General features: G+C 37.3%; 1 protein-coding gene across 1 annotated transcript; it reads left to right on the top strand.

Annotated features, from left to right (window-relative positions):
• On the top strand, positions 1–24,358 carry LOC131604673 (uncharacterized). Its single transcript, XM_058877100.1, has 3 exons — positions 1–62; positions 23,617–23,841; positions 24,049–24,358. The coding sequence occupies exons 1-3, from the start codon at positions 1–3 to the stop codon at positions 24,356–24,358; spliced, it is 597 nt and encodes a 198-aa protein (XP_058733083.1).
• The last annotated feature ends 1,426 nt before the right edge of the window (positions 24,359–25,784 follow it).

The raw sequence follows: 25,784 nt of genomic DNA, 5'->3' as shown, positions 1-25,784 counted from the left end.
ATGGCTCCCGAAGACATGGAGAAAACAACCTTCATGACATCCAGGGCACTTTCTGCTACAAGGTAATGCCTTTTGGGTTACGAAACGCATGGGAAACATATCAACGAGCCATGGTCACACTGTTCCATGACATGATTCACAAGGAGGTCGAAGTATACGTGGATGATATGATTGCTAAATCTTATACGAAAGAAGAGCATATTGTACACCTGCAGAAATTGTTCGAGCGCTTAAAGAAGTTCAAGCTAAGTTTAAACCCGAACAAGTGTACATTCGGTGTAAGGTCAGGAAAGATATTTGGATTCATTGTGATCCAGCGAGGCATAGAGGTAGATCCCGACAAGGTGAAGGCTATACAAGAAATGTCGGTTCCGAGGATAGAAAAAGAAGTTCGTGGGTTCTTGGGTCGATTGAATTACATCTCAAGGTTCATCTCACATTTAACAGCCACGTGTGAGCCTATATTCAAGTTACTAAGGAAAGATCAGCCGATCAAGTGGAACGACGATTGTCAAGTAGCCTTCGAAGCTATAAAGGGATACTTACAAGAACCACCAATACTCATACCTCTCGTACCAGGGAGACCACTAATCATGTATCTCACAGTTCTCGAAAGGTCTATAGGATGTGTATTGGGGAAACGGGATGAAATAGGCAGAAAAGAGCACGCTATTTACTATATTAGCAAGAAATTCACGGATTGCGAATCTCGGTATTCACCAATATTGGAAAAGACATGTTGTGCCCTAGCATGGGCCTCCAAACGTCTAAGGCAATATATGCTGAACCATTCCACATGGTTGATATCGAGGATGGATCCTTTGAAGTACGTGTTCGAAAAACAGGCTCTCACAGGTAGAATCGCAAGGTGGCAAATATTACTGTCAGAATACGACATACAATAAGTCACTCAAAAAGCAATAAAAGGGAGTGTGCTGGTAGAACATCTGGCTCACCAACCCCTCGAAGAATACCAGTCTATGAAATTTGACTTTCCCGACGAGGACATTATGGTGGTGAGGGACTACGAAATACCAGGACCCGACGAAGGGCCTGGACCAGTGGAAATATGGACACTTATGTTGGATGGGGCCTTAAATGCACTGGGACATGGTATAGGAGCAGTCTTGACATCTCCTGACAATCGTCCCTTACCTTTCAGTGCAAGACTATGCTTTGACTGCACCAACAATATTGCAGAATACGAAGCGTGCATATTGGGGTTAGAAGCTGCAATCGATCTTAAGATTAAACTACTCGAGGTGTATGGGGATTCAGCACTGGTAATCAACCAAGTCAATAAAGAATGGGATACTTGGGATGCAAAGTGTAGCGGGGAAAATCTGAGATCGGAGCCATTACATTGACTCGACTCAATATTTCAATAAAAATCGCCACCGCGCTTTATTATTTCCAAAGGAAAAGGGAAAAGAACGAAGAAAACCCAAAGTTTGTTTTTTAAAACAAAAAGAATAGATCTTAGGTACGGGTGTTGATTATACAAGGGGAAGGTTTTAAGCACCCCTCATATATGTTGTACTCCACAGGAACCTTTTTGAAAATCTGTGTCGTGTGAGCTAAAAAAGGGTTTGTTTTATTTTTAAAATAAGCTAGGCAAGGCATTAAGCCTTGTGCCTACATACCTCCTCGGTGTAATGGAGAAGTCAGAACTAATGTAGTTCCGCTCAAAAGGGAAAACGTTTTAAAAACGAATAAACACTTTATCGTCGTCGGATAGAAATACTCAGCCATTGATCTTGAGCATGAGAACAAACGAGTTCTTTGCATCGCAAATGAAAGAAGGGCTCAAACTCGGATAGAAATCAACGAGTATGCCACTAGATCTCTCACACGGAAAAGATCTCATTATATCAATCAATTTCAAAATCGTGGGGTATCACCATTCGTTTCAACAATTAGTCGTGTCTAAACTTTTGAAGAAAAGCAACTAAAGGGCAAAAGATATTTTTAAAGAAAGGTTTTTAAAAGGGTTGCAAACATAAGAAAATTTTGTAAAAAGGGAAGAAACGGTCTAACCGAAATAAGAATGGGGCAAGAGACTTTTTGAAGAAAATTTTTTAAAGAATGGGGCAAGAGACGAAGAGGCTACCCTAGTGCGTAAAATAAAAGCTAAGGAAAGAAACGGTCTAACCGAAATAAGAAGCCAACACTTGAAATTAAGAGTCAAGGTAGATTTCCCATCCTTTGAAATATCTAAACTAAACCAACACATTATCACTTGGGGATCCATATGAACTTATTGACTTTAGCACAACTTTGCATTAAGCACATTAAAATTCTGACGAAAATCTGACAGAGTAACGGCTGTTTTTTAGGTAAAATCCTTATATCAATGCCTTGGAATTAACCATCAAGGACTTTCAAGGAAATACCTGCATATACAAACATACAACAATCCAATGCCAGACAGACAGAATAACAATAGAGTAATAACAGAATAAGGGTCCAGAGGTAATAAGTCCATAAGTCCAAGTTTCCAAAATGCTAGGGATAGTAACCAATAGTCCGAAAGAACCTTAAGCGTTTTTTAGATCTTTGTTATTTATTAGTGTTTTAGCATAAAAGTAAAGTATGCTAAAATCATAGCGACTACACGATAGAAATTTATCAGAAGCTTGAAAAAACCATAGCGACTACACGATAAACTTCCATAAGTCTTAAATCAACCGCATACAATTCTCTTCCATGTTTGATCTTTTTGATTCGGGACATGAAATATTGCGCTATGTTAAGCAGATCGCCAAGTGATTTATGTAGAAATCACCCTAAAATGAGGCCGGTCAAAACTTTGTATGCTAATGCATGCGAGAGAAACGATATATAGATCACTCTCCGAAAGCAATACCGCACGAAAAGAAAATAGGTAACGATCTAGTCTTTACCAAGAATCCATAAGAATTCTCAAGGTATTAAGACTTTCATCGATCAAAAGAAAAAAGAGAAGAAGAAGAAGAATAAAAATGCATAAAGTAAAATCAACTCACACTATCATTAATATCATTCATCTAATATTATGGATTTGGTCATTTCAAACCTATCAACATCCTAGATCCAATGATATTAATGAAGTGGAGGATGAAGGAAGGCAAAACAAGCATAAAAAAGGCAAAAAAAGCATTCTGCCTCATTGGAAATTGATTTACCTTTGTAGGAAATCGATTTCCTGAGTGCAGAGTTCAAATTTTGCATAAAAACAAGGTGGAAATCGATTTCCTACAGAGGGAAATGGATTTCATGCGCGCAGCTTTCAAAAAATCAGCATTAGGAAGCATAAAACTTGACTTAAACAAACATACAAACACCTTATGATCACATATTAATTGGAGCACGAATTTTTCATCAATTCACCATCAAATAGGACCAATATAGCATCAAATATGCATCACACACAAGCACAAACGAATCACATTATGATAGATGAAAAAGGATGAAGAAAATTACCAAATCTTGAACAAAACTTAGATCCACTTCAAGAATCACCAACACAAATCTTGATCTCTCAACAATTGAAGAAAAAAAGAGTGAAATGGATGGTGGTTTAGCTCAAAGTTTGTGAGGTTCAAGATGTGACTCACAAACTTTATGAAAGAAAAAGAGCTTTGGTGAATTTGGTAGGGATGAAGAGAGAAATTGCAAGAGTTTTATTGGCTTTCTAAGCTTGTGAAATGAGGGAGTAGAGACCTCTATTTATAGGATTGGAGCAAGAGTAGTGGCAATTTCGTCATTGTGCACTTTGTAATTAACCTTGTGTTTAATTGATGTTTAATTGGTAAAATGGGGTTTAAAAGGGTTTAATGAAGGGAATTAATTTTGGTGAGGTGAAAAATTGGTAAAATGACAAAAATGATCAAAGAAAATAGGTGCCAAAAATGATGTCATGCTTCCATCTATATTTTTTGAATTTTCTCCCCAGTAAATCGATTTCCCATATGGGTAAATCGATTTCCACCTTCAAATTTTCGAAAATTTTCTTCTTGCACTGTTTTGATTTTTGTCCGATCTTTTACCTGTAAAATATAAACAAAGAGACAAAGTACATATTTTTTGGATTTTGGTTAGTGTAAAACAAATTAGACAAATATAAATGCTTGATGGTTCCCCTCAAGGACAAAATGATACCTCAAGATTGTGATCTTGATTGATGATTGAAATGCAAATGATGTATGATCTTAGGGTCAAAAATTGAGATATGACACAAAGCTAATCCCATATTGGGATCTCATACTGGAGTTAATGGCTGAGTTTGAGACAATCATTTTCACTCACATCCCAAGGGAAGAGAATCAACTGGCTGATGCACTGGCAACGCTTTCCTCTATGTTCAAGGTAACTTCGCCGAACCACGAACCACGGATAACGTTTAGACACTTTGATGAGCCTGCCTATTGTCTCACAATTGAGGAGCAACCTGATGACAAACCCTGGTACCACGATATTAAAAGGTACTTGGAGAAATAAGAATACCCAGAGAATGCCTCTACGATTGACAAAAAGACACTAAGGAGGTTGGCAGCCAAGTTCTTCCTGAGTGGGAATGTCCTATACAAACGGAATTATGACTCGGTGTTACTAAGGCGTGTGGATAAAAATGAGGCCAATGAGATTATCAAAGAAGTACACGAAGGAACCTTCGGAACTCATGCAAATGGACATTCAATGGCGAGAAAAATACTGCGAGCGATATATTACTGGTTGACAATGGAAGTTGATTATTTCTAATACGCAAGAACATGTCACAAATGCCAGATTTATGCTGACAAAATACATATGCTGCCAAATCCGTTAAATGTGATGAGTTCACCGTGGCCATTTGCAATGTGGGGGATTGACATGATAGGGATGATCGAACCAAAAGCCTCTAATGGACACTGATTCATATTGGTTTCCATAGATTACTTCACCAAATGGGTTGAAGCAACTTCTTACACCAACGTAACAAGACAAGTAGTCACCCGTTTCATTAAGCATAACATCATTTGTCGGTATGGGGTTCCCAACAGGATCATCACTAATAATGGGTCGAATCTAAACAACAACATGATGAAGGAGCTGTGTGAGGAGTTCAAGATCGAGCATCACAATTCTTCACCATACAGGCCTAAGATGAACGGCGTTGTTGAAGCTGCGAATAAGATGGTGAAACATACAAGGATTGGCACGAAATGCTTCCCTTCTCCCTACATGGTTACATAACCTCGGTGCGCACATCCACGGGAGCAACACCATACTCTTTGGTTTACGGTATGGAAGCAGTCCTCCCCATCGAAGTGGAGATTCCTTCGTTAAGGGTCCTGGCTGATACAAAATTAGATAAATCAGAATGGGTAAAAACTCGTTTTGATCAGCTTAATCTCGTTGAAGAAAAGTGACTGACAGCTTTGTGTCACGGGCAACTCTATGAGAAAAGAATGAAAAAGGCGTTCGATAAAAAGGTCCGTCCTCGAACTTACAAAGAAGGTGATGTCGTCCTCAAGAAAATCCTACTACCTCGACTTGACGCCCGTGGAAAGTGGACACCTTAATACGAAGGTCCATATATCGTAAAAACGATATTATCAAGAGGAGCACTTGTCCTCACTACAATGGATGGGGATGAGCTACCGCACCTAATAAATTCTGATGCGGTCAAGAACTATTACGTCTAGCAAAAGCAGGATTATAGGTTATGAGCCAAAGGCAAACTACGAAGGATAAGGATTCGTGCAATCATCTACTTGTAAGGTCAAAGGATTACTGGGAACCTCGATAACAAAAGAGCAACGGCAGTATTAATATCATTTCTATTTGTCATTTTCTTTTTCACATTTTTGTACATTCGCCGATTTAAGGCAATATCAATAAAGATTTTCTTTCTCTTTCATACTACGCTTTCGCGTCATTTCAATACCATTTGCAAAGGATAAATTTTTTTCATAAACTTTAACTTGGATTTAATATGAGAAGCTTACAAATTTTAAATACAAAAGCAACGGAATAAAATTATGAAACCGCCGGAAGGCTACATACGCCTTACACTACGATCACTCTAATCTACCACGATTCTCTTACAAAGAATATTATCAAAGGATCATTCAAGTACAATCTGAACTAGGATTCGCAAACAGCTCGGAAAGGTTAAACAAATTCAATGGGTGATAAGGAGATAAGACGTTGGAGTTATCCTACATACGTACTCATTTGCATACACGCAACATTCACATGTGTAAACATCCATACATCTACATTATACAAACAACAAGGTCATGTGCATACGCATAATGCATATGCATTTACAAAACAATCTTCTATACAGGTAAACTTGTCAGAACCATGGCAAGTGACTCCTATTGGTGCAGGTACACTTGTCCAAACCAGGGCAGGTGACTCCTATTGGTGCTGGTAAACTTGTCAGAACCATGGCAAGTGACTCTTATTGGTGCAGGTACACTTGTCCGAACCAGGGCAAGTGACTCCTATTGGTGCAGGTAAACTTGCCCGAACCAAGGCAAGTGACTCCTATTGGTGCAAGTGAGCCTGCTAGAACTATAGCAAGTGATCCTTCTAGGTTTACAAACTACGAAGACTTACTAGAACTATGGTAAGTGGGGTTCACAAACTACGAAAGCTTGCTAGCACTATAGCAAGTTGACTATCTTCTACATAATAAACTGCGAGTCTTCGCTATGTAAGTCTCAGGCGTTAGCAAGACAATCACCTTATTTCATAATCCAAGGTAAATTTAGGGGTCTTCCATTATTTAACAACTCTTTGATCCGAAAAGCGTGAGACCTGCGTATTCTCACGCCATTCAATCCAAGATAATTAAATAGGGGCAGCTGTCATACCCCAAAATTTACCCGATACGATTCACATCTTTTAATTTGCTAAGAGTGTTAAAAGTAAGAGTTATGGGGTTTAACATATCTATTGTTAAACCCAATCTCTCATAAAACCATCTTTAATTAAATAAGGATGTGTAATTAGCAGTTATTTGGGCCCAATCATTTGGCCCAATCCATAAATATTATAAGGTTTTGATTGTTTGGATAGTTTACTTTTACTTGGATTCTTATTATTATAATCATAATTAAATGTTAGGTTTAATTTATTTTTATTGGGGTGGTAGTATTGTTATTATTAATATTATTGATGTTTGGATTAATATTATTTGTTTATTATTATTATTATTGGTTATTACATGATTAATAGGTTTATTAATTAAATTGATTAATTATACTATTGATTTAATTAATTAAGGGGAAGGAGTCAATTACGGTTATTGGACCGGTAGTGGTATTGGGCCCAAAACAGTTTAACCAAGCATGTGGGGTCCAGGTCGTATGGATCAGGGGTAGTGGACTGGGTCAAACCCAACCCGACCACTGTTCACCTTCCCCAACCTCACGCAGAAACCCTAGCCGCGCCTCCATCAACCTCGTGAAACCCCAATTCATTTCTTGCCCAGGCCCATGCATGAATCAAATGAATCCGAATCATCAAATAATCTAAGCAATCAAACTTAAACAAAATCAAATATTTCAATAAAATATGAATCTTACAATATCTCGTTTACAATCAATTTACAAACTAAAAAATGTAAATCAAATCTGAAACGAATCAAATCAAAACTTAAATCTAATCTAATATTTCCTAAACTAATCTAACCTAAAAGACTATAAATTAAGAACCCTAAAACTAAAAGAAAAAAACAAAAAGGGAAATTGAAAGCAGAGATTGGAGAGTCGTTGGCCGCGAACCCTGATCTTCATTTTCATCCTTGGGGCACCTTCAAACCTGCAAACAAGAAGAAAAATAGGGATCAAGGAGGGAGCATACACGTTCCAAAAGTCAAGATCGAAGGTAAGCCTAAATCCAAACTTATCTTAGGGTTCTGATTGTTGTTTGCATGTGTGTTTCTTGGTTTGCTCATTTTTCTGGAAAATTGATAAGGGTTAGGGTTCTTAAAAACTAGGGTTAGGGTTCTTGGGTTGAAGATTGAGGTTAGGGTTCATAGGGTTGATGGAAGTTTCTGGATAATCTGGGTTCGGGTGTGAAGATCTGGGGTGGGGACGATGAAGATTCATCGGAATCTTCATCGGGTTCTGGGTTTTACGGTAGGTTTTGCGGGTGGTGAGGGGCGGGCGACGATGGTTGTGGGGTTGTTTCTGGGTTTGGGTTTGTGTGGGGTGAGAGAAACAAAGAGAGAGTTTAGAGAGAGAGAGAGACGAAGAGAGAGAACGAGAATGAGCAAATGAGAGAAAATGGGGTTGTCTTGGTTAATTCTCCTTGGGACGTCAGATCTTCACCACTTGTCCTTGTCATACCCCAAATTTGTCCTACCCTTTAACTTCTAACTGGCTTAGGCTTTGCATTCATATACATACATCACTTAGGTCATAATCCATACCCATGCATGCATATCACTGGTATCAACCAAAGACCAGCAGGAAAGAACTTTTGTGGCAAGGAATTTCCTACCAGATGTGTGGATCTGAGGTAATCATGTGGTTCTATGTTCAAGGAAGTCCTCCCAGATTAGGGTTTCTCTCTGTCTCAAGTCAAGGCATTGGTTGAAGGATACCGGCTTGCAAATCACCTGGTCTCCCAAATCAGGGTTTCTTTGACCAAAGTTAACCAGTTGACTTTCTGGTCAACATTTAATCAGGAAGAGATTTTATGAGGGAGAAGCTTTCACATTGAGTATTTGGACGTGTTTATTTGACTGGATTTGACGGGAGAAAATTTAATCGGGAATTTCATCAATAATCAGAGAAAATCAGAACAGTTGACTTTTGGGTCAAAATTAGAAGAATTATTCAGATATTGACTTTTGGTGGAAAATCGGTCAAAGAAAGTCAAAGAAATGAGAAAAATCAAGAAATAATCAAAACTGCCAAATTTGGAAATTTAGTTGAAATGGGAACTTGCCAAAAGTGGAAAGTTCTACACTTAAAGAATTTTTGAGTGAACTTCCAATTGGCTGAGCAGCTGACTTCAGGTCCAATTATCATGTTGAAAATGGCAGGATTTTAAGACAAGCTCAACATCAAAAGTGTTCAAATCATAGCCCTCTACAACTCTCTAGTTGGGAGTTTTTTCCATTTGAAGCTTGGATCAAGAGATATTGAGAGTTGAAGTTTTCAGAATTACATTCACTCAAGTCATAAGGTTGGGCACAATGCTAGGCATGCGAGACACATTCCATCGAGCACGTGGTGTGCTGACTTTGAGGTTGATTTTAGAGAAATATAAAGGACCATAAAGTACAAACGTGGTATGAATCTCTTATCCTCCATGCCTTCTATAAAATGAAACAAGGATCATGGCAATTGGATAAACATTGAAACAATTACAAGCTCCCAAAGTTGCTGTTTCGTAGAGCCAAAGTCTTGTATCCGGCTGGGCAGAATTCCAGGGCACGCGCGAGACATTTCCACAAACACGTGGTGGGTTGGATTTAGATCCAAATTTCTTCCTCCACAAGTCTCCATGTTGGGCAAGCTCGGTCTCTAACTACTCTTCGTCGTGCCATCTATCCAATGAGCTCAAGAGCATTGATTTTGGACGCGTGTGGATCAAGATATGAGAGCCCAAAGTAGTGCCCTGGCCAAGTCACGATTTCGCCATGAATGTGAGTCAAAAATCTAAGTCTGCGTACAAAACGGGATCAGCTATGCCAAGTGATGTCTGAGTGCATTTCTTAGCATGTTCCAAACCTCATATCAACAACTTCCAAACATCAAAGTTATTCAATTCCATGTCCTCTTCACAACAAGCCCAAAATTGAAGCAAATAGTGAGCCATAGCTAGAGTTGTAGGCATGTAAAGTTGGCACCATGGGTGATGTTTGGGCATGAGGTAAAAGGCTCATTTTTTGCAAATTCCTGCAGCATGCATGCAAGTAGTAGCTCAGCCATCTCTTCATTAAACCATGCATAATATGAACACGTGAAAGGCATGCCAAAGCTTACCAAATATGGAGAACCCTTGTTCACTAAGTTTGTGAGAGAAATGCTACCCTACATGCGACTCCACCATAATACCCATGCATCCCCACTATATAAATCAAAACCCTTCACGAATTATAGTACACACTCTCATTCCTTCCACTTTTTTTTTCACAGCCATATCTCTCCTCTCTCTCCGATTCCCTCATCCCTCACACACTCCCTAAGAGTTGTTACAAACTGTAACAAACTCTTCTACCTTCTTCAACCACCACCTACCTCTACTGCAACCACCGTGAACCACCGCTGCAACCTTCACCATCTTCATCAATCTCCTCCACCAATAACCATCTTCTCCGATCAACAACCACCGCCTTCATCCATAACCTATTCGTCACCATTCTCAAACCAACTCCCAACAATCACTATCAACCACCATAATCAAAGAAAGCAAAATGAAACGGTTCGCATCGACTGGAATCATCGCTATTCACATCAAGAACAACAGAGCGTAGAGGAGCTTTCTGGAAATGTTAAATTCGATCAAGTGTGGCTCCTGAATCTCTCTAAACTCTCAACTTCCATGTTAGCTCCGTATAGTGTTTGCTAGTTATGTTGTTCGTTCAGATCTCGATCGCCATTGACGTATAGCATACGCGCATGTTTCCTTGTATATATTCATTGCATCTTGTTTCTGTGAATTGCACTAGTCATTTAGGATAGTTCGGGATCGTCTCGTGAAAGCCGTTGAGTTGTGGCATAATCTTGTGGTTTATGTTCGTAATGTTAGAGTGTGATTTGGACAAAACTGAGATCGGATCTAGAATCTATGCGAAAATCCGAGCAAGTTAATGCTTTTTGTTTCGATTTCTGGAAATTGTGAATGGACCTCCATCGTGAGCCGCCGGAGAAGATGACCGGAGCGGCCACGGTCCGGCGAGGGTTTGTATGCTTCTTCCTTCACGTTGAGCTTATGTGGCAACGTGTGAGTGGCTCCTGCTCCCATACATTGTGAGTTTTTTTTGTTTTATTAAAATGATTGGACGTCGCGTTGTCACGATACCATTGGCTGGGGCTACGCTTTGTCTTGTAGTGACTTAAAATTTTACTGCCCAATTGATTTGTATGTATGTGCGTTACATGTTAATGCTATGTCACAAAATAAATGACCCACATGCAAAATAAAATGAAATAGAATAATAGGCTGTATTGACTGGGCCTAGCGCTAACGCTGCTTTCCACACCCCCATTCGTTGGGCCCAACGCACGCCATAGTATAATTTCAGTTCTTTTCTTTTCGCTAATGCACCCCTGGCTTAGGCAGATTTAGGCTTTGTTTTAAAACTTGTTTCCCTTTAACTTTTAGCCCATAATTCAGTTTTCTTACAAATAAAAAATGAACAAAAATATGTTTTAGATAGTTTTATGTGTGTACATAATTTTAATATTTTCTTTAGGATATTTAGAATTGTTTTTCTATTTCTAATAAATCTTTTTCTTAGATGTGTTCATATTCCTTCATGCTTTGATAGATTTTGCAAAGTAATTTCGTTCAACACTTTAGGAACAGAATTTAACCACCAGTTTTTGTATGATTTATGTAGACTAACCCATTATGTTGTGTATAAAAGAATGAACTCCTAATTCTTTGTTTTGATTGGTATTTGGTTAGCTTTGTTTAACTCGATTAACATGCGTTTCCATTAGACAATTGTGACGTTTGTGCTCTCAAATTGAAATGCATTCATGAAACAATGTTGGTTCCCTTTTGTACATATAATTAGGGATGTCTAGAAGTCCTAAGACCTGGAATTGAAAATTTTATATCATGTTTTCCTATTTTACTTGATTTTTCTTTCTCACATGTAAATAACTTGTTTTTGATTGACGATCGTCCCGTAACGGGTACAAATGACCCGTAATTTTGTGTGAAACTCCTTGGCATGATTTTGTGAGTGTTTAGGCATCTAGTAAAGGCTATTTGCTACTGACTTGTACCATTTGGTTACATGTTTCTAACTTCATTCACGATTTGAAGCCGTTTAGCTAGTATTGACCTAATGTTGTCTAGTTTTGGTTAGAATTTTGTATTGCTTCATGCTAATTGACTAATATAGATTAACATAGGATATTGGAACTAAATGAATGAGTTTGCTACTGACTTCAATCTTAGACCATGTGTTCACTTGCTTTTGCTTCGATTAAATGATGTTTGTTCGCTAATTGATAAGTAACGATTCATGCGATGCTTTGGTAACTTTTTGTGAATACTTTTGTGTGTTTCCATGATGCTTTTATGTTTGACTTGAGACACTCAATTCCTTGGGTTGCTACTGATCTAGAACTTTCATCTCCCATTTTCATGCTTAGCCTCTTATTTCATGCTTTGGTGTTGCTTATTTCTTACTATATGCTTGCCATGTTCCCTTAGACTCTTCCTTCTTTGTTAAGAGGGAATTGAGATAGGATAGTTATCCTCAACCTTAGGGCCAATTATAGATTAGAATAACTTAGATTAGAGAATAGGTTAGTCCCCCATTGCATTCTTTTTCTTTTCAACTCTTTTAAAATGCTTAATAAAAGGAAGATGCGAATCACATTAAGAAAGTGATAGAGAAATGAATGGGATTCATTCCCTAATCTGTTTCTCAATCACTTAGTGGCATAGAAACGAGTGGGATTCATTCCCTAATCTGTTTCTCAGTCACTAATTAATGGGAGAGAAACGAGTGGGATTCATTCCCTAATCTGTTTCTCAAACATTAATTAATGGGAGAAAAATGAGTGAGATTCATTCTCTAATCTGTTTCTCAAACATTACATAATGGGATGGAAGTGAGTGGGATTCATTCCCTAATCTGCTTCTCGATCATTATACATTTTATGTGAGTCGAATCGTGAAGTGAATTCCCTTAAAAAATACACAACCAAAAACACTTTAAAACATCTAACAATGGTTCAGACTAAAGCAAAGTAGAGAAAGTGGTGAGTGGCCCGGTATTGGGAACTGTTCATCACTCATCTATCCTAAAAGACACAAACCAAGCATTTCTTTTTCTTTTGCCTCGTTGGCACCTAAGGGCAATGTCATTTCCGTTCGTACGCATCGTAGGTCGTCCCTTATGCAAGAACGTGAACGTTGACTCCGCCCAATTAAAAAACACAAAAACAAACAGAAAATCGTGAGCCGAGCTACGGTAACTCTGATTCCTGAAAAGGATACGTAGGCAGCGGGGTAGGGCCCGTGCGAGTACAATTCTTTATTTTCCCTACATTCTGCATTCATTCGCATTTAGACGTAGACATAGTACACACCCATTAGATAGAAACAAACATAGGTGGATACCATCGAGTACGATGGGCGCGAGGGGTGCTAATACCTTCCCCTTGCGTAACCGACTCCCGTACCTAGATTCTCTGGTCGCGAGACCTTGTTCCTTCCTTTGTTAGGTTTTCTGATATTCCTTTCCCTTATGGGATAAATATATTGGTGGCGACTCTGTTCATTTTTCGCGAGCGTGCGACAGTCCTCCCATGGACACTTGGAAAGCATCACTGAACATGATTCAGTGTGCTCTCCCTTTACCATACACCTTCAACCAGCAAGACATGCAGGCCATAGGATCTAGATCAGACGGTCTTGATCTTGCTTACCCACTCTAACGCAATACATCCTCACCACACCAAATCACACGGATTGAAAACTATAATGGGCCTAGCCCTTTGCTATTAATACACCCTAAATTTCTAACCTTTAATAACATGCACCCCCCCTTGCAAAATAAAAAAAAAACTAATTAATTTATTTTGTTAATTTAAAATAATTGTTTAATCGATTTCTTAATTTTCTCTTCGATCCGATCATATCTAATGGTCGCATTGGCGAGAAATAAATTTAATAAAATAAAAATTAATTTATTTGTTAATATTAATTCTTATTCAATTGATCATTGGTTAATTTTCTCTTCGATGCGATCATACCTAATGACCGCATTGGCGAGAAATAAAGCAATAAAATACAATAAGGAAATTCGTTATCATGTAATAATCAAATCTATTGATTATGAGAGATAATGGTAAAACTGGTAATTTAATTATTTAAAACTAAAGTACATTTTATTTGTTGTTCATGATGATCGAATCTATCGATCAGAATGGTCAGCAATCCTTCATCTAATCCGTTAACTATAATGATCAAATCTATTGATCATCGCATCTAACGGAAACATATTAAACTAGGGTTGTACGCTATAATTAAAACACTCCTTTCATCTTCGAATTACAAATTTCTAAAACTACGATAAGGTAACTCAAATGTCTTCAACAACCTCATATCATCCTAAGGCGTACAACCCTGCCCCGAACTACGTTGACTCTGATCCTCCCTAAGGAGGTACGTAGGCACTTGGCAACAAGGCGGGTTCCCTTCACTAAAATTTCAATTCATTCAAAATCTCATTTTTCGCCCTTTTCATTTCTTTAGCTATTAACCTCAATAATTTTGCCATAAACCTTTACCTTAAAACGCAAACCTTAGGAAAGGGTTAAGGGTGCCTAACACCTTCCCTTGACCTGATTATAATAATCTTACCAGAATCTCTTAACTGCGTAGGGTTTCCTATTCGCCCTGGTAGAATAGGTGGCGACTCTAAAATCTAATTTTTAGGGCAAGTTGCTACACACTAAAAGGGGTATATTTAAAGTGTTAATGTATGATGTGAATCTAAAACTGCATGATTTTAGAATTTACCTAAGTTAAATGATTTTTAGGTATCTACTCGGGGGTCACAACAAGTGACACAACAAGTTCGTAGCGTACCACCCAAGGAAAAGGGTCCTTCGAAGCCAGGGACAAAAATAGGTGCTTTTATGCCTCGATAACGGCAGACGCTCGGAATACTTGTTGATATGTCAGATTTGACGACAAGTGCTTTCCGTGAAATTAATATGGAGAAGCTGTCTTTGGTATTGAATACCTCGAAAATGTTGCACTAGATGACATGCATGAGATTTTTTCGCATGACCAACTAGGCGTCGGTAATATTCACTCATACATCCGTTAATCCGATGAATATATTATTTAATTAGTTGAACAATTTATTTACACATTTCAATGAAAATAATCTAATTTTTTTAATGTTTATATTTAAGGTTGTTGTATGACAAAGTGTTGCGTAGAACTGAATTTTCAAACAGATTCCATTTCGTGTCTTCCGCTCATTATAGCAGACAGACAATTGCTATGGAACCGAAATCAGTTAGACATCGCTTAGTCGATAAATTCCTGACCACCGGCAATACAGAAAGCCTGTTTCTTTGGGCGTATAATACCCGACCAGTAGGGTTAGTTTCTCATTCTTGGTTCATCTAATATTTGTTTCTTTTGCATAGCAAAATTTTCATATAAACTTTTGTTTTAATTTATAGAGCACACTGGTTGTTGCTTGATATCAACCCTATAAGAGAAGTGGTATATTTTCTGAATTCGGTAGATGGTGAGTGGACCAATTATCCGGCTATGAAGTCAATGATTGATACGTAAGTGAGATCGTTCTAAATATTCGTGTATATTTATATATTTAATTATTTGTGAGATTGATCTAAATATATGCTTTAATATTTTTGTTAGATCAATACAAGTGTTCTGAAGTCAAAGAGACGCACAAATATCCTAGACTAAATCAAACAACATTACTTGGATCAAAGTGCAGGTACATTAATTTTCACAATTTTGCTTATAATAGTTATGCTACTTGATAAAACAAGACAGCTATAAAATCTTATTTGTTTTTCTATGTAGTTTCCGCAACAGCAAAATAGTTATGATTGCGGATACTTTGTTTTGAGGTTTTTGAAAGAAATCTTTCAAACAAATCAATTAGAGATTCCAATAATGGTATGGATTTATAACTTAAAATAATTTCTTATAATTTATTACATTTAACTAAATCATTCATATTATGTTTTTGTTATGTAGTACTTTGATGACTTCTATGCTGCTTCTTACACGAGACTTAAGTTGGAAAAAATCAAAGAGGAATTGTGTCAATTTTATATTCAGCAACTATTCATATAGGTATGAATACATTATTGTGTGAAAAGTTTTATGAATACATTACTGTGTGGCGGAATTTGATAATGACTTTGTGTTTGAGTTTCTTTGGTGGATGTTGGTTCATTTTGCTTAATATCACTTGACGATAATGACGTTGTAATATGAATCAAGTTTGTTTTTGTTGTTGTTAAGTGGTGTTGATAGTTTGATTTGAGATTGGATTGATGACACATTACATTGGTGGATTGAGTTGCAAATCACATGAAATTGTTGATGTTACTGAATGACAATTTGTTTTCTTGGAAAATTTGAAGTATAGATGTTGGAGCCTTTAATTGTGTTTGAGCAAAGTTAGTTTAATTGATCGTGTTGTTCTGTTCATACTTTGCAGGACCAGGACCGTGCGCTCGTCGGATTTTTTACATTTCGGACTTATATTCTGATTTAGTTATTGTTAGAGATGAGTTAGTTATATGTATCAGATTTAGTTTGTTTGAGATGAGTTAGTTACATGTGAATTGAACTATAATGTTGTTTATATATTATTTTGGATTATAATGGTATTATATTGGTATATAATGTCCTACCTATGGTTGAAAATATTACAGGTTGAAAATATATTACAGGTCGAAAATAAATATAGGTTGAAAATATTACAGGTTGAAAATATATTACAGGTTGAAAATAAATATAAATTACAGGTTGAATTGGGGGGCTTAAATTACAGGTTGCACTTTAAAATACTGCATTAAGCAATGACAGCGCTTTCAAAAACGCTCTTAAAGGCCTACCTACGAAAGCGCTTTATACCTAAAATAGCTCTTAATTTGCGACCATTCCACAATTCGGGTGGTTCACTTACACGGCTAACCCTAATGATTACATCTTTCTTAAAATCGGATTACCTCGAAAAATAGGTTACAAAGTTTCCTATTTATAACCTATTCCCAACTGGACTTGGGCTTACAATCACAACTATATTTCCTGTTACAAATCAGCAGAAAACTTCTGTTAAAAGAAAGATCTTTAATCACAAGTTTCCTAAAATGTCTCCATAATTAGAAACAAATTATTCTTCAAAATTATGACTTGATTATTACTTGATTCTCTTGACCTTTAAATTTGCGCCATATAGGATTGCATAATATTCCATTAGAGTATTCTGATCTGTTTTATAACATCTAGAATCTTTTTATATCAGCTTAGCAGGTGCGATGTCACAGTGCATGTCTTAACATTCCACAGAACATCTTGTTGTTGTACCTGTTTTGTTCATATTTATATTTGCAAGTTCTATATATCCTATTATCGTACGCTCGCGAAAAAATGAACAGAGTCGCCACTAATATATTTATCCCGTAAGGGAAAGGAATATCAGAAAACCTAACAAAGGAAGGAACGGGGTCTTGCGACTAGAGAATCTAGGTACGGGAGTCGGTTACGCAAGGGGAAGGTATTAGCACCCCTCGCGCCTATCATACTTGATGGTATCCACCTATGTTTGTTTCTATCTAAAGGGTGTAATCTATGTCTTAGCCTACATGCGAATGAATGCAAAAGAAATACGGGGAAAAGAAGGATTATTTACAATTGTGCTCGTTCAAGCCCCGTGACTTGATACCTACGTATCCTTTTCAGGAATTAGAGCGCCATAGTTCGGCTCAAAAGTTTCTGTTTGTTTTTGTGTTTTTGAGTTGGGCGGAGTTAACGTTCGCGCTCTTGCATAAGGGGACAAGCTACGATGCGTTCGAGCGGAAATAACAATGCCCTTAAGAATGAAGAGAGGGAGAGAGAGAGAGAGAGAAAATTTGGTTTGTGTTTTTTAGGGTAATTCCATGATGACGAAAACCCACTACAAGGCTTCACATCACTTCCTTACTTTGTTTTAAATCTGAACATTTATTAAGTGTTTTAAGTGTTTTTGGTTGGTGTTTTTTATGGGGAGTTTGTTTGTGACTTAGATCATACAAAAAGAGTTTTTTTAATATTTGGAGAACGCACATCAAGGCCTACACCTCAATTGTTTCTCTAAATGGCGGTTAAGAAATACACCGAGGCCTACGCCTCAATCATTTCTCTCCCGCTAGGTAGAAAAGAAATACACCGGGGCCTACGCCCCAATCATTTCTTTCCTACTATGAAAAATAGTGGCGGTATGATCCTTGTCGGTATTTATTAAGTTTTTTAATGTTGAAAAGAAAAAGAGATGAGAAAGGGGGGAGACTAACCTAATTTCTAAACCTAGAGTTATTGTTATGTACAAAGGAAATCTAAATCTAATGATCAATATAAATTGCATAAACGCATAAAAAATAATAGACAAAAACTATACGATTCATCAAGGAACATATAAAGTAAGCAAAAGGGATTCAATCAAAATTCTATCCAAAATTATTTACAAAGAATGAATCAAAGCAAGAAAGAAAATACAAGTATATCGTCAAAGAAATGAATTATTAAAGGTATTAAAACAATTAGAAAAAATCGATAAAGATTCTGACAATTATTCACATACCCTAAAATGCCTAAAAACAAATTTTATGTATTTTTTATATTTGGGTCAAAAAGAAATCATGAGCTAAAAGTAAGAGAAAACAAAAATTAAAAGAAAAATGAAATTTAGACTGCCTGGGGGTGTATCAGCAATTTTAAATGAACTAAAACTATGTTATGAGAATTTTGGGCCAGAAACAGGGGGTGGAGAAAGCATGGGCGTTCAGGCCCGGGTTCACTATGCTACATGTGTGTTAGCAAGGCTAGGGGTGCGATTCAGAAGCGTTTATAGGCCCAGTTGCACGAGGCCCAACGCTCACTCTTCCACTCATTCTATTTCACTTGCCTTTTTTATTATCATTCACTTTCATTTATTATGCAGTATGTGATTATTGTATTATGGTGGCATATTAAAACGTGACATTAAGACTAATGATGTCAATTGGTCATATGGAGACTTAAGTGAGATAAGGACAAAAACAAACACCCAGCCACTCATGAGTTTATACCTCACAGTATCAATCATATGAAAGGGACAAAAGCCAAAATGCTGGGAATGAGGACCAATAACATGCTGCCACGTACGCTGCATGAAAGAGTGAGCCATGAAAACAAGCGGTGGTCGGCGCCACTTCCGGTCTTCTTCTCAGATGGAACTCCGGCGGCGGCAAGATAGAAAAGCCCAGAAATCGTAAAAGTTAACAACTTTCCCTTCCATTTTCCATGCTGAGTTCAAATCTACCATTAGTTTTTCTTAATTCTTCTTCTATCTCTAAAACCGAGTCGGTTTTGTAAGCTCTAACATGAACTACGTTCATCAAAACTTAATCTAATACACACCTATACATTCAGAAGCATTCATAAAACTCCAATACACAATCCACACATCTTAACGCGCATTATTTCATGGATAACGAAACACCTTCAAGAATCAAATATTTATGCACATTCCTAGTATGTTGAGAGAGATTCAGAAACGTATCCGTTTCGATCTTGATTCATCATTGTAAAGAAAAGCTACTCTCCTTGATGTTGTCGTCCAAGATGAACCAATGCTCAATATATTGATAGCGCAATGGTGGTGATGATAGAGATCCGAGTTAGAGGCGTTGTGGTGATGGTGATGATTGGAGATGAGAGAAGAAAACAGTGATGAACCAGGTTATGATGGTGGAGATGAGTTGATGGTGGTTATGGTTGATTGGTGTTAGAGATGAAGGTGTGAGAGTGGTGATAGGGTGATGGCAAGAGAGTCACTGTGGTTGAATGTGGTGGTGCCACGGTGAAGATGTGAATGGTTGTGGTTAAAATATTGTTACAATTCGTAACAAACTTTTGTGTTTCAGAGAGAGTAAAGAGAGGCTTTAGGAGAGAGAGAGAGAGAGAGAGAGAGAGAGACAGAGAGAGAGAGAGAGAGAGAGAGAGAGAGAGAGAGAGAGAGAGAGAGAGAGAGAGAATGAAGAGAATGGTGAGAGAAGAGGATAATGAAACTGATAAAATGAAGTGTGTAGTGAAAGTATGAAGAGTTTCATGGTTTTATAGTGTGATCTCATGGTAATGTATGGTGAGGGTGAGGTGTAGCATATCGCAGCTTCTCAACCAAACTTAATGCACAAGAATTATCATTTGTAGAAAGCCCTTTGCATGCTTTCACGTGCCCAGGATTTGTGTGTGGCAACATATGGTAAGGTATTAAGAGGTGTCGCATATTCATAACATGCAGCCCTGTTTTTCTCAATTGATGCTTCTTCTAAAACAACACTCATGGTACCAACTTCATGCATGCGTACCTTTAACCATAGGCTACCATTTGGCTCGAATTTGTGACCATTGTGAAGAGGAGATGAGATGAAACAAAATCTATGTAGGAATGATTAGAAAATGATGCTAAGAGTTCTCTCAAAATAAATTGGAACATGGAGGTACACCACTTGTATGGATGCTTGGGCGCGTAACCCGAGGCCTGGCCTGAATTCCTTGCTAAAACAGTCCTTTGTGAGGGCACCACTTTGGGACTCCATATCTTGCTTGTTACTTTCTCAATTATTGTGAACCAGGGACCAATAGAAAGAGGACATGGAAAAGACTGGTTTAGGACTAAGCTTGTTCAAAATGGAGAACTGTGAAGAATTAAAATTGGACTTGAAGTTAACCCACCATGTGTTTGTGAAAATGTCACGTGCGTGGCATGAACCATGACTTGGCCGGACATAAGGTTTTGGCTTTGTGAGGCAGTGATTTTGGAAGCTCCTAAATGATTCATCATTTGTCCAAATGACTTAATTCTTGGTTTATTAGAAAGAGCACATGGAGGAGAATAGAAACATACCAAGAGTGCATTTCATGGACCCTTGTATCCCTCTATAATAAACCTTGAAATTGGCACGCCAAGTGTTTGATAGAATGTTCAAGCGTGCCCATAAATTTTCTAAGTATCATGACTTGAATCCAATGTGTTTCTTCCCACTTCCAACCTCTTTATCTCTTCAACCAAGCTTCAGATGGAAAGATGCCCAACTTCAAAGTTGTTCTCCTCCATGAGAGGAACAATTTTGATTTGGAAATTTCTCCAAAAAATGCCATTTGCCACGTGTAAACTGATGGTGAAGTGGACTGTTCATCAAGCTTTTAAGAGCCAAAATATTTTCTAAGTATGAAACTTTCCATTTTTGATTTTTTCTATTTTTGGAAACTTTTATCAAACTCCTGATTTTATTCATCCTTTGACTTTCCTTGATCGATTATCCACCAAAAGTAAATATTTGAATAATCCTTCTGATTTTGACCAAAATGTTAAAAAGTCAACTGTCTGATTTCTCCCGATTCTTGATGAAATTTTTTATTGATTAACATCCAGTTAATCTCAGTCAAATGAATATTTCCACAAGGTCAATATCAAAGTTTCCCACTCATAGAATCAACTCCTGATTAAATGTTGATGAAAAAGTCGACTGATTGACTTTGGTCAAAGAAACCCTGATTAAGGTGATCAGGTGAATTGCAAGCTTGCACACTCCCATCAATGCCATGAACTGGAGAAAACTTTAATTTCAAGAGATCTTGAGTATAAGGATGACATCATCTATTGAACTTCAAATCCCTTCTTCTGATCAAGTACCAATGATATGAATGTATGCAATGATATGACCTAGATGGATGTATGCTTATGGATTGTGAGCCAGATAAATGAGGGTAGAACAAATTTGGGGTATGACACCTATTACATATTGATGCTACTATGTTTTAGCCAAACATACATGTCAATCACATAAATCAAGGCATTAACAGAACCCATAATATGTGATAAATTTTTGTTGCATTGAGTTTTGTTGGGATAAAATTGGATTTGGTTTGGTGCTAGAATGCTGAATTCGAATAAGCAATTTTCTATTTCATGTGCGGAGTATTGGGCGAGTGAGTTGCCTCGATGGGCGAGCCATCGCCTGCATGCCTTAGTCGGATGAGCGTAGCAGGCGAGAGGGTGGCCAAGTTTCTGCCAAAGAGCGTCGGGCGAGCAATGCTTTCGCCGGGCGAATATGCCCTGTTTTGTGAAAATTCAAATGTTCATATCTTTTGATCTGTGACTCCTTTTTATGCGCCATTTGAAGCGCATTGAATCTAATTGGATATTCTATGTGATAGAATATGATTGGATAGCACTTATTGAATTTAATTATGATGTTAATATGTGTATAACATGTAATTATGAAAGTGTGTGTTATGGATGGATGAAATTGTGGCTAATATTCATGGGTGTATTATATGATATAATAATCGTGATATATGTGGTTGGATTTCTATATGCTTATTTATGCTTGAGAATTGATTTGATGTCATGTTGTGTAATGTGGTGCAATGTTGGAAAGATATGATTATGTAGCTTAAGAGGTAGAGATCGTCTTAAATGCATGAGTCTTGTTTTGTTGCACACCTACACAAGCATGAGTCATTGAAAGTGGAAATGTCGAGTAATCTCACAAAGATTATTTGCTTGTCCCAAATCTAATGTCGATTGATATTTGAAAGCTTAACTAGAATGGGGCTTTGAGGTGGTTATCTAGTCTCTAGAGAATGACAATCGGCTTTCCAGAAATGATAACAGAGGGATCCACATGCGTATTGCATAGAGTCACACTTGAGTCGCACGTGTTGGTGTGAATTGTTGTTGTGTGTGATTATGTGATATAATTCTGTGGATACAATTTTGGATTGACGTGCATATATGTGGAAATTTGTGAATTGTTGGTGTATGCTTGAGTGAATTTCATCGTTGAATTACAATTGTTGGAATTACAAATTGGATATGATTACTCGAGTATGGAACTGGGGTGGATGAGCTAAACATGTAAACCTTGATATGTGGTGAATGAGTGCATGTTTTGAGAAGAGTGATGAATTTTGAAATGTATTCTTGTTGTGTTGCATTTCCCATTATTATGTTTATCTATAATAATTTGAATTCTCACCCTTATGTTTGAATAATGTTCATCGTGACATCGTGCAGGTTCTGACGAGTAGTAGCTTGTCCAAGGATATAACCGAGGAGCTTTGGTTTTGTCTTTGATTAGGTAGATAGTCAAATGCTCTGATCATGTAACACTTGGGAGGGTCTTTTGAACTCATGTTTTGGATTATTTGGATGTTGTTATCTTATCTTATTTGATATGATGTTGGGGTATGTTGTTAAAGGCTATGTTGCTTAGATTTTGATTTGTTTTAACATAATTGGATATGTTATTTGAAGTTGGTAGATGAATATAGTATGGGATTTATTCATTGAAATATTTGAATTATAATTCTTCCGCGTGTGATATGCATATTTTATGAAAGCATGAGATTTTGAAATTGTGTTACGATATGATTAGTGGATGTTTGGTATTTTTTTTTAGGTTTTCATTGTGATGAAAATAACATGTGACGCCTCTTTGTTTGAATGCATTACTTTACTCTGTAATTAATATGTTATATTTGGGGTTAGAAAAGGGGTGTTACATTAGTGGTATCAGAGCATGGTCGACCAATTGGTCAAGGTCATTAATGTATTTTATTCCTGTTGTACTAGATTTGTGTATCTGACACGATCCATACTATTTTGACTGTTTTGGTTGTTGGTTGTCTTAGGAAAATGGTTACGGGAAGGAACAATGATGCCATTGCTGATGTATTGAGGATGTTGGCTGGATCCCTTGGTCAGATTCCTCAAGTGAATGTCGGTAATAGAAATGGTGTAAATGATGAGTGTCTTGCTTTGGGGAAATTCCAGAGGAACAATCCTCCTATCTTTGAGGAAGAGCATGAACCTGATAAGGCTCCAACTTGGTTTAGGCGGTTGAGAAGATCTTTCGAGTAATGAATTGCAAAGATGCTCAGAGAGTGTAGTTTGGTACTCACATGCTTGAGAACGAAGTTGAGGATTGGTGGGATAATACTGCTCATAGTTTTGAAGAAGAGGGTATTCATATTACTTGAGATCTTTTTTGCGATGCATTCTTGGAAAACTATTTTCCGGAAGATTGTCGTGCAAAGAAAAAGGTGGAATTTCTTGAGTTGAAGCAAGGGAAATGGAACTGTGGCGGAGTATGCTGCAAAATTCCAAGAGTTGATCAAGTATTGTCCCCATTACAATATTATGAATGTGGAAAGGTCGAAGTGTTTGAAGTTTGTGAACGGTTTGAGGCATGACATTAAGAAGGCTATTGGTTACCAACAGATCACTCGTTTTGTGGAGTTGGTTAACAAGAATCAAATTTATGATGAGGATAGTAGGGAGAGTGCTTCTCACTACAAGGCTATGGGTGATAAGAAGGGCAAAGGTCAATATCGTATGATGATAAGAAGAAATATAGTTATGGCAGAAAGCTAAGTGGGGGAGGAACTTGTGCTTCGGCTAAGTGTTTCAATTGTGGTGTTGAGGAACATAGTGCTATTGATTGTCCCAAATATGGGGTGACATCTTTCAAGTGTGGCAAGGTTCGTCACTGTAACACCCCAAATCTAACCAGCGGTTTATAATAGAAATCAGAGTTCAAAATCTCAAAATAACAACATACTTGAGGTGTCACATTTATTGACTTAAAACAATTCACATAAATACTCATTAAATAGATACATATCATATATCAATATGGAGAATTCATAACCAAATCAACATTTAAAACAATACAGCGGAATCATAAACTCATAAACTTCTAAGTAATAACATCTTTGTCAACATAAACTAAACAGTTAAGCAACTTCAACAAAAGTAAATCATAGTCCAACTTAAACATGACAATAAAAAACAAGACAACCATCAATCCCCCTGAGTGCTACGTATCAGAGAAATGGACACCTACTCGAGCTACTAACGATAAACGGCTACTCTACATCGTTACTTGCACGTTACCAACAAAGGGTAACATTCAAACAAAATAGGTGAGATATCAAACAGTATAAAGGAACATATGATAATATTTATAGCAAAGAAAAAATCATACATAATTCACCACTTCCCATCTCAAGGCAACTTGCATCACAACAACAATGTTAATAATCAATCATAATAACATATTCAATTTCACAACTAAATCATCCACAATTACAACATTCACTTTATAATCACAATGACAAACAAATAGAACTCGATCTGTGACTCAACATTATGCATATGCATGTGGTAGAATTTGGAGTAAAACTCCCATCGTCGCTATTGCCTCTTGGGCCATCGTCACTTTGCCATTCTCAGGCCATCGTTGCTTTTGCCATTTTCAGACCATCGTCTCTTTTATGGAATAGATGCGACTCAATGATGCACATCCATAAACATAACATTCATAACACATAACAACATCGTCTAAACAATATCAATTCAATGGCAACAACAACATCATTACTTTTATAGTAATTCGTCAGTTCTCAATCACGTCATTATGTCGTATCATCATACAACATTATTTCACTTTGCAATAAATCATAATATCGGGAAATACAATTCAAGAAAAGTTATCAAAAATCATTCCAATCATTCTTATTAGATGGACATTGATTTCAGCTTTAAGGAGGTTCAAACGGTGCGTGAAAAGGAGTTACAAATCAAAAGATACAGCAGTTAGAAGTTTCAAAAAGTTTTTGACAGCAAAGTTCGCTTAGCGAGCTTCAAGCGCGCTTTGCAAAAATAAAAACAGAAGCGAACCACTTTTGCAGCTCCGCTTAGGAGGCCAATCTCACTTAGCAGGCTCGCGAATATCAAAATTTGTTCACAGAATTTGCTTAGCGGACCAGGGGTCGCTTAGCGGGCTCGTGAATATCAA

This window comes from Vicia villosa, linkage group LG5 (assembly GCF_029867415.1).
Source record: "Vicia villosa cultivar HV-30 ecotype Madison, WI linkage group LG5, Vvil1.0, whole genome shotgun sequence".
Classification (NCBI taxonomy): Eukaryota; Viridiplantae; Streptophyta; class Magnoliopsida; order Fabales; family Fabaceae; genus Vicia; species Vicia villosa.
This window is presented reverse-complemented; position numbering and strand designations above follow the sequence as displayed.

Excerpts from the sequence above, each read along its gene's own strand:
- LOC131604673 (XM_058877100.1), top strand. The coding sequence starts at position 1 with ATGGCTCCCGAAGACATGGAGAAAACAACCTTCATGACATCCAGGGCA. Across the intron at positions 63-23,616 it reads AGGGCACTTTCTGCTACAAG|GAAAATGGTTACGGGAAGGA; the intron begins GTAATGCCTTTT and ends TGGTTGTCTTAG. Across the intron at positions 23,842-24,048 it reads CGGTTGAGAAGATCTTTCGA|CAAGGGAAATGGAACTGTGG; the intron begins GTAATGAATTGC and ends CTTGAGTTGAAG.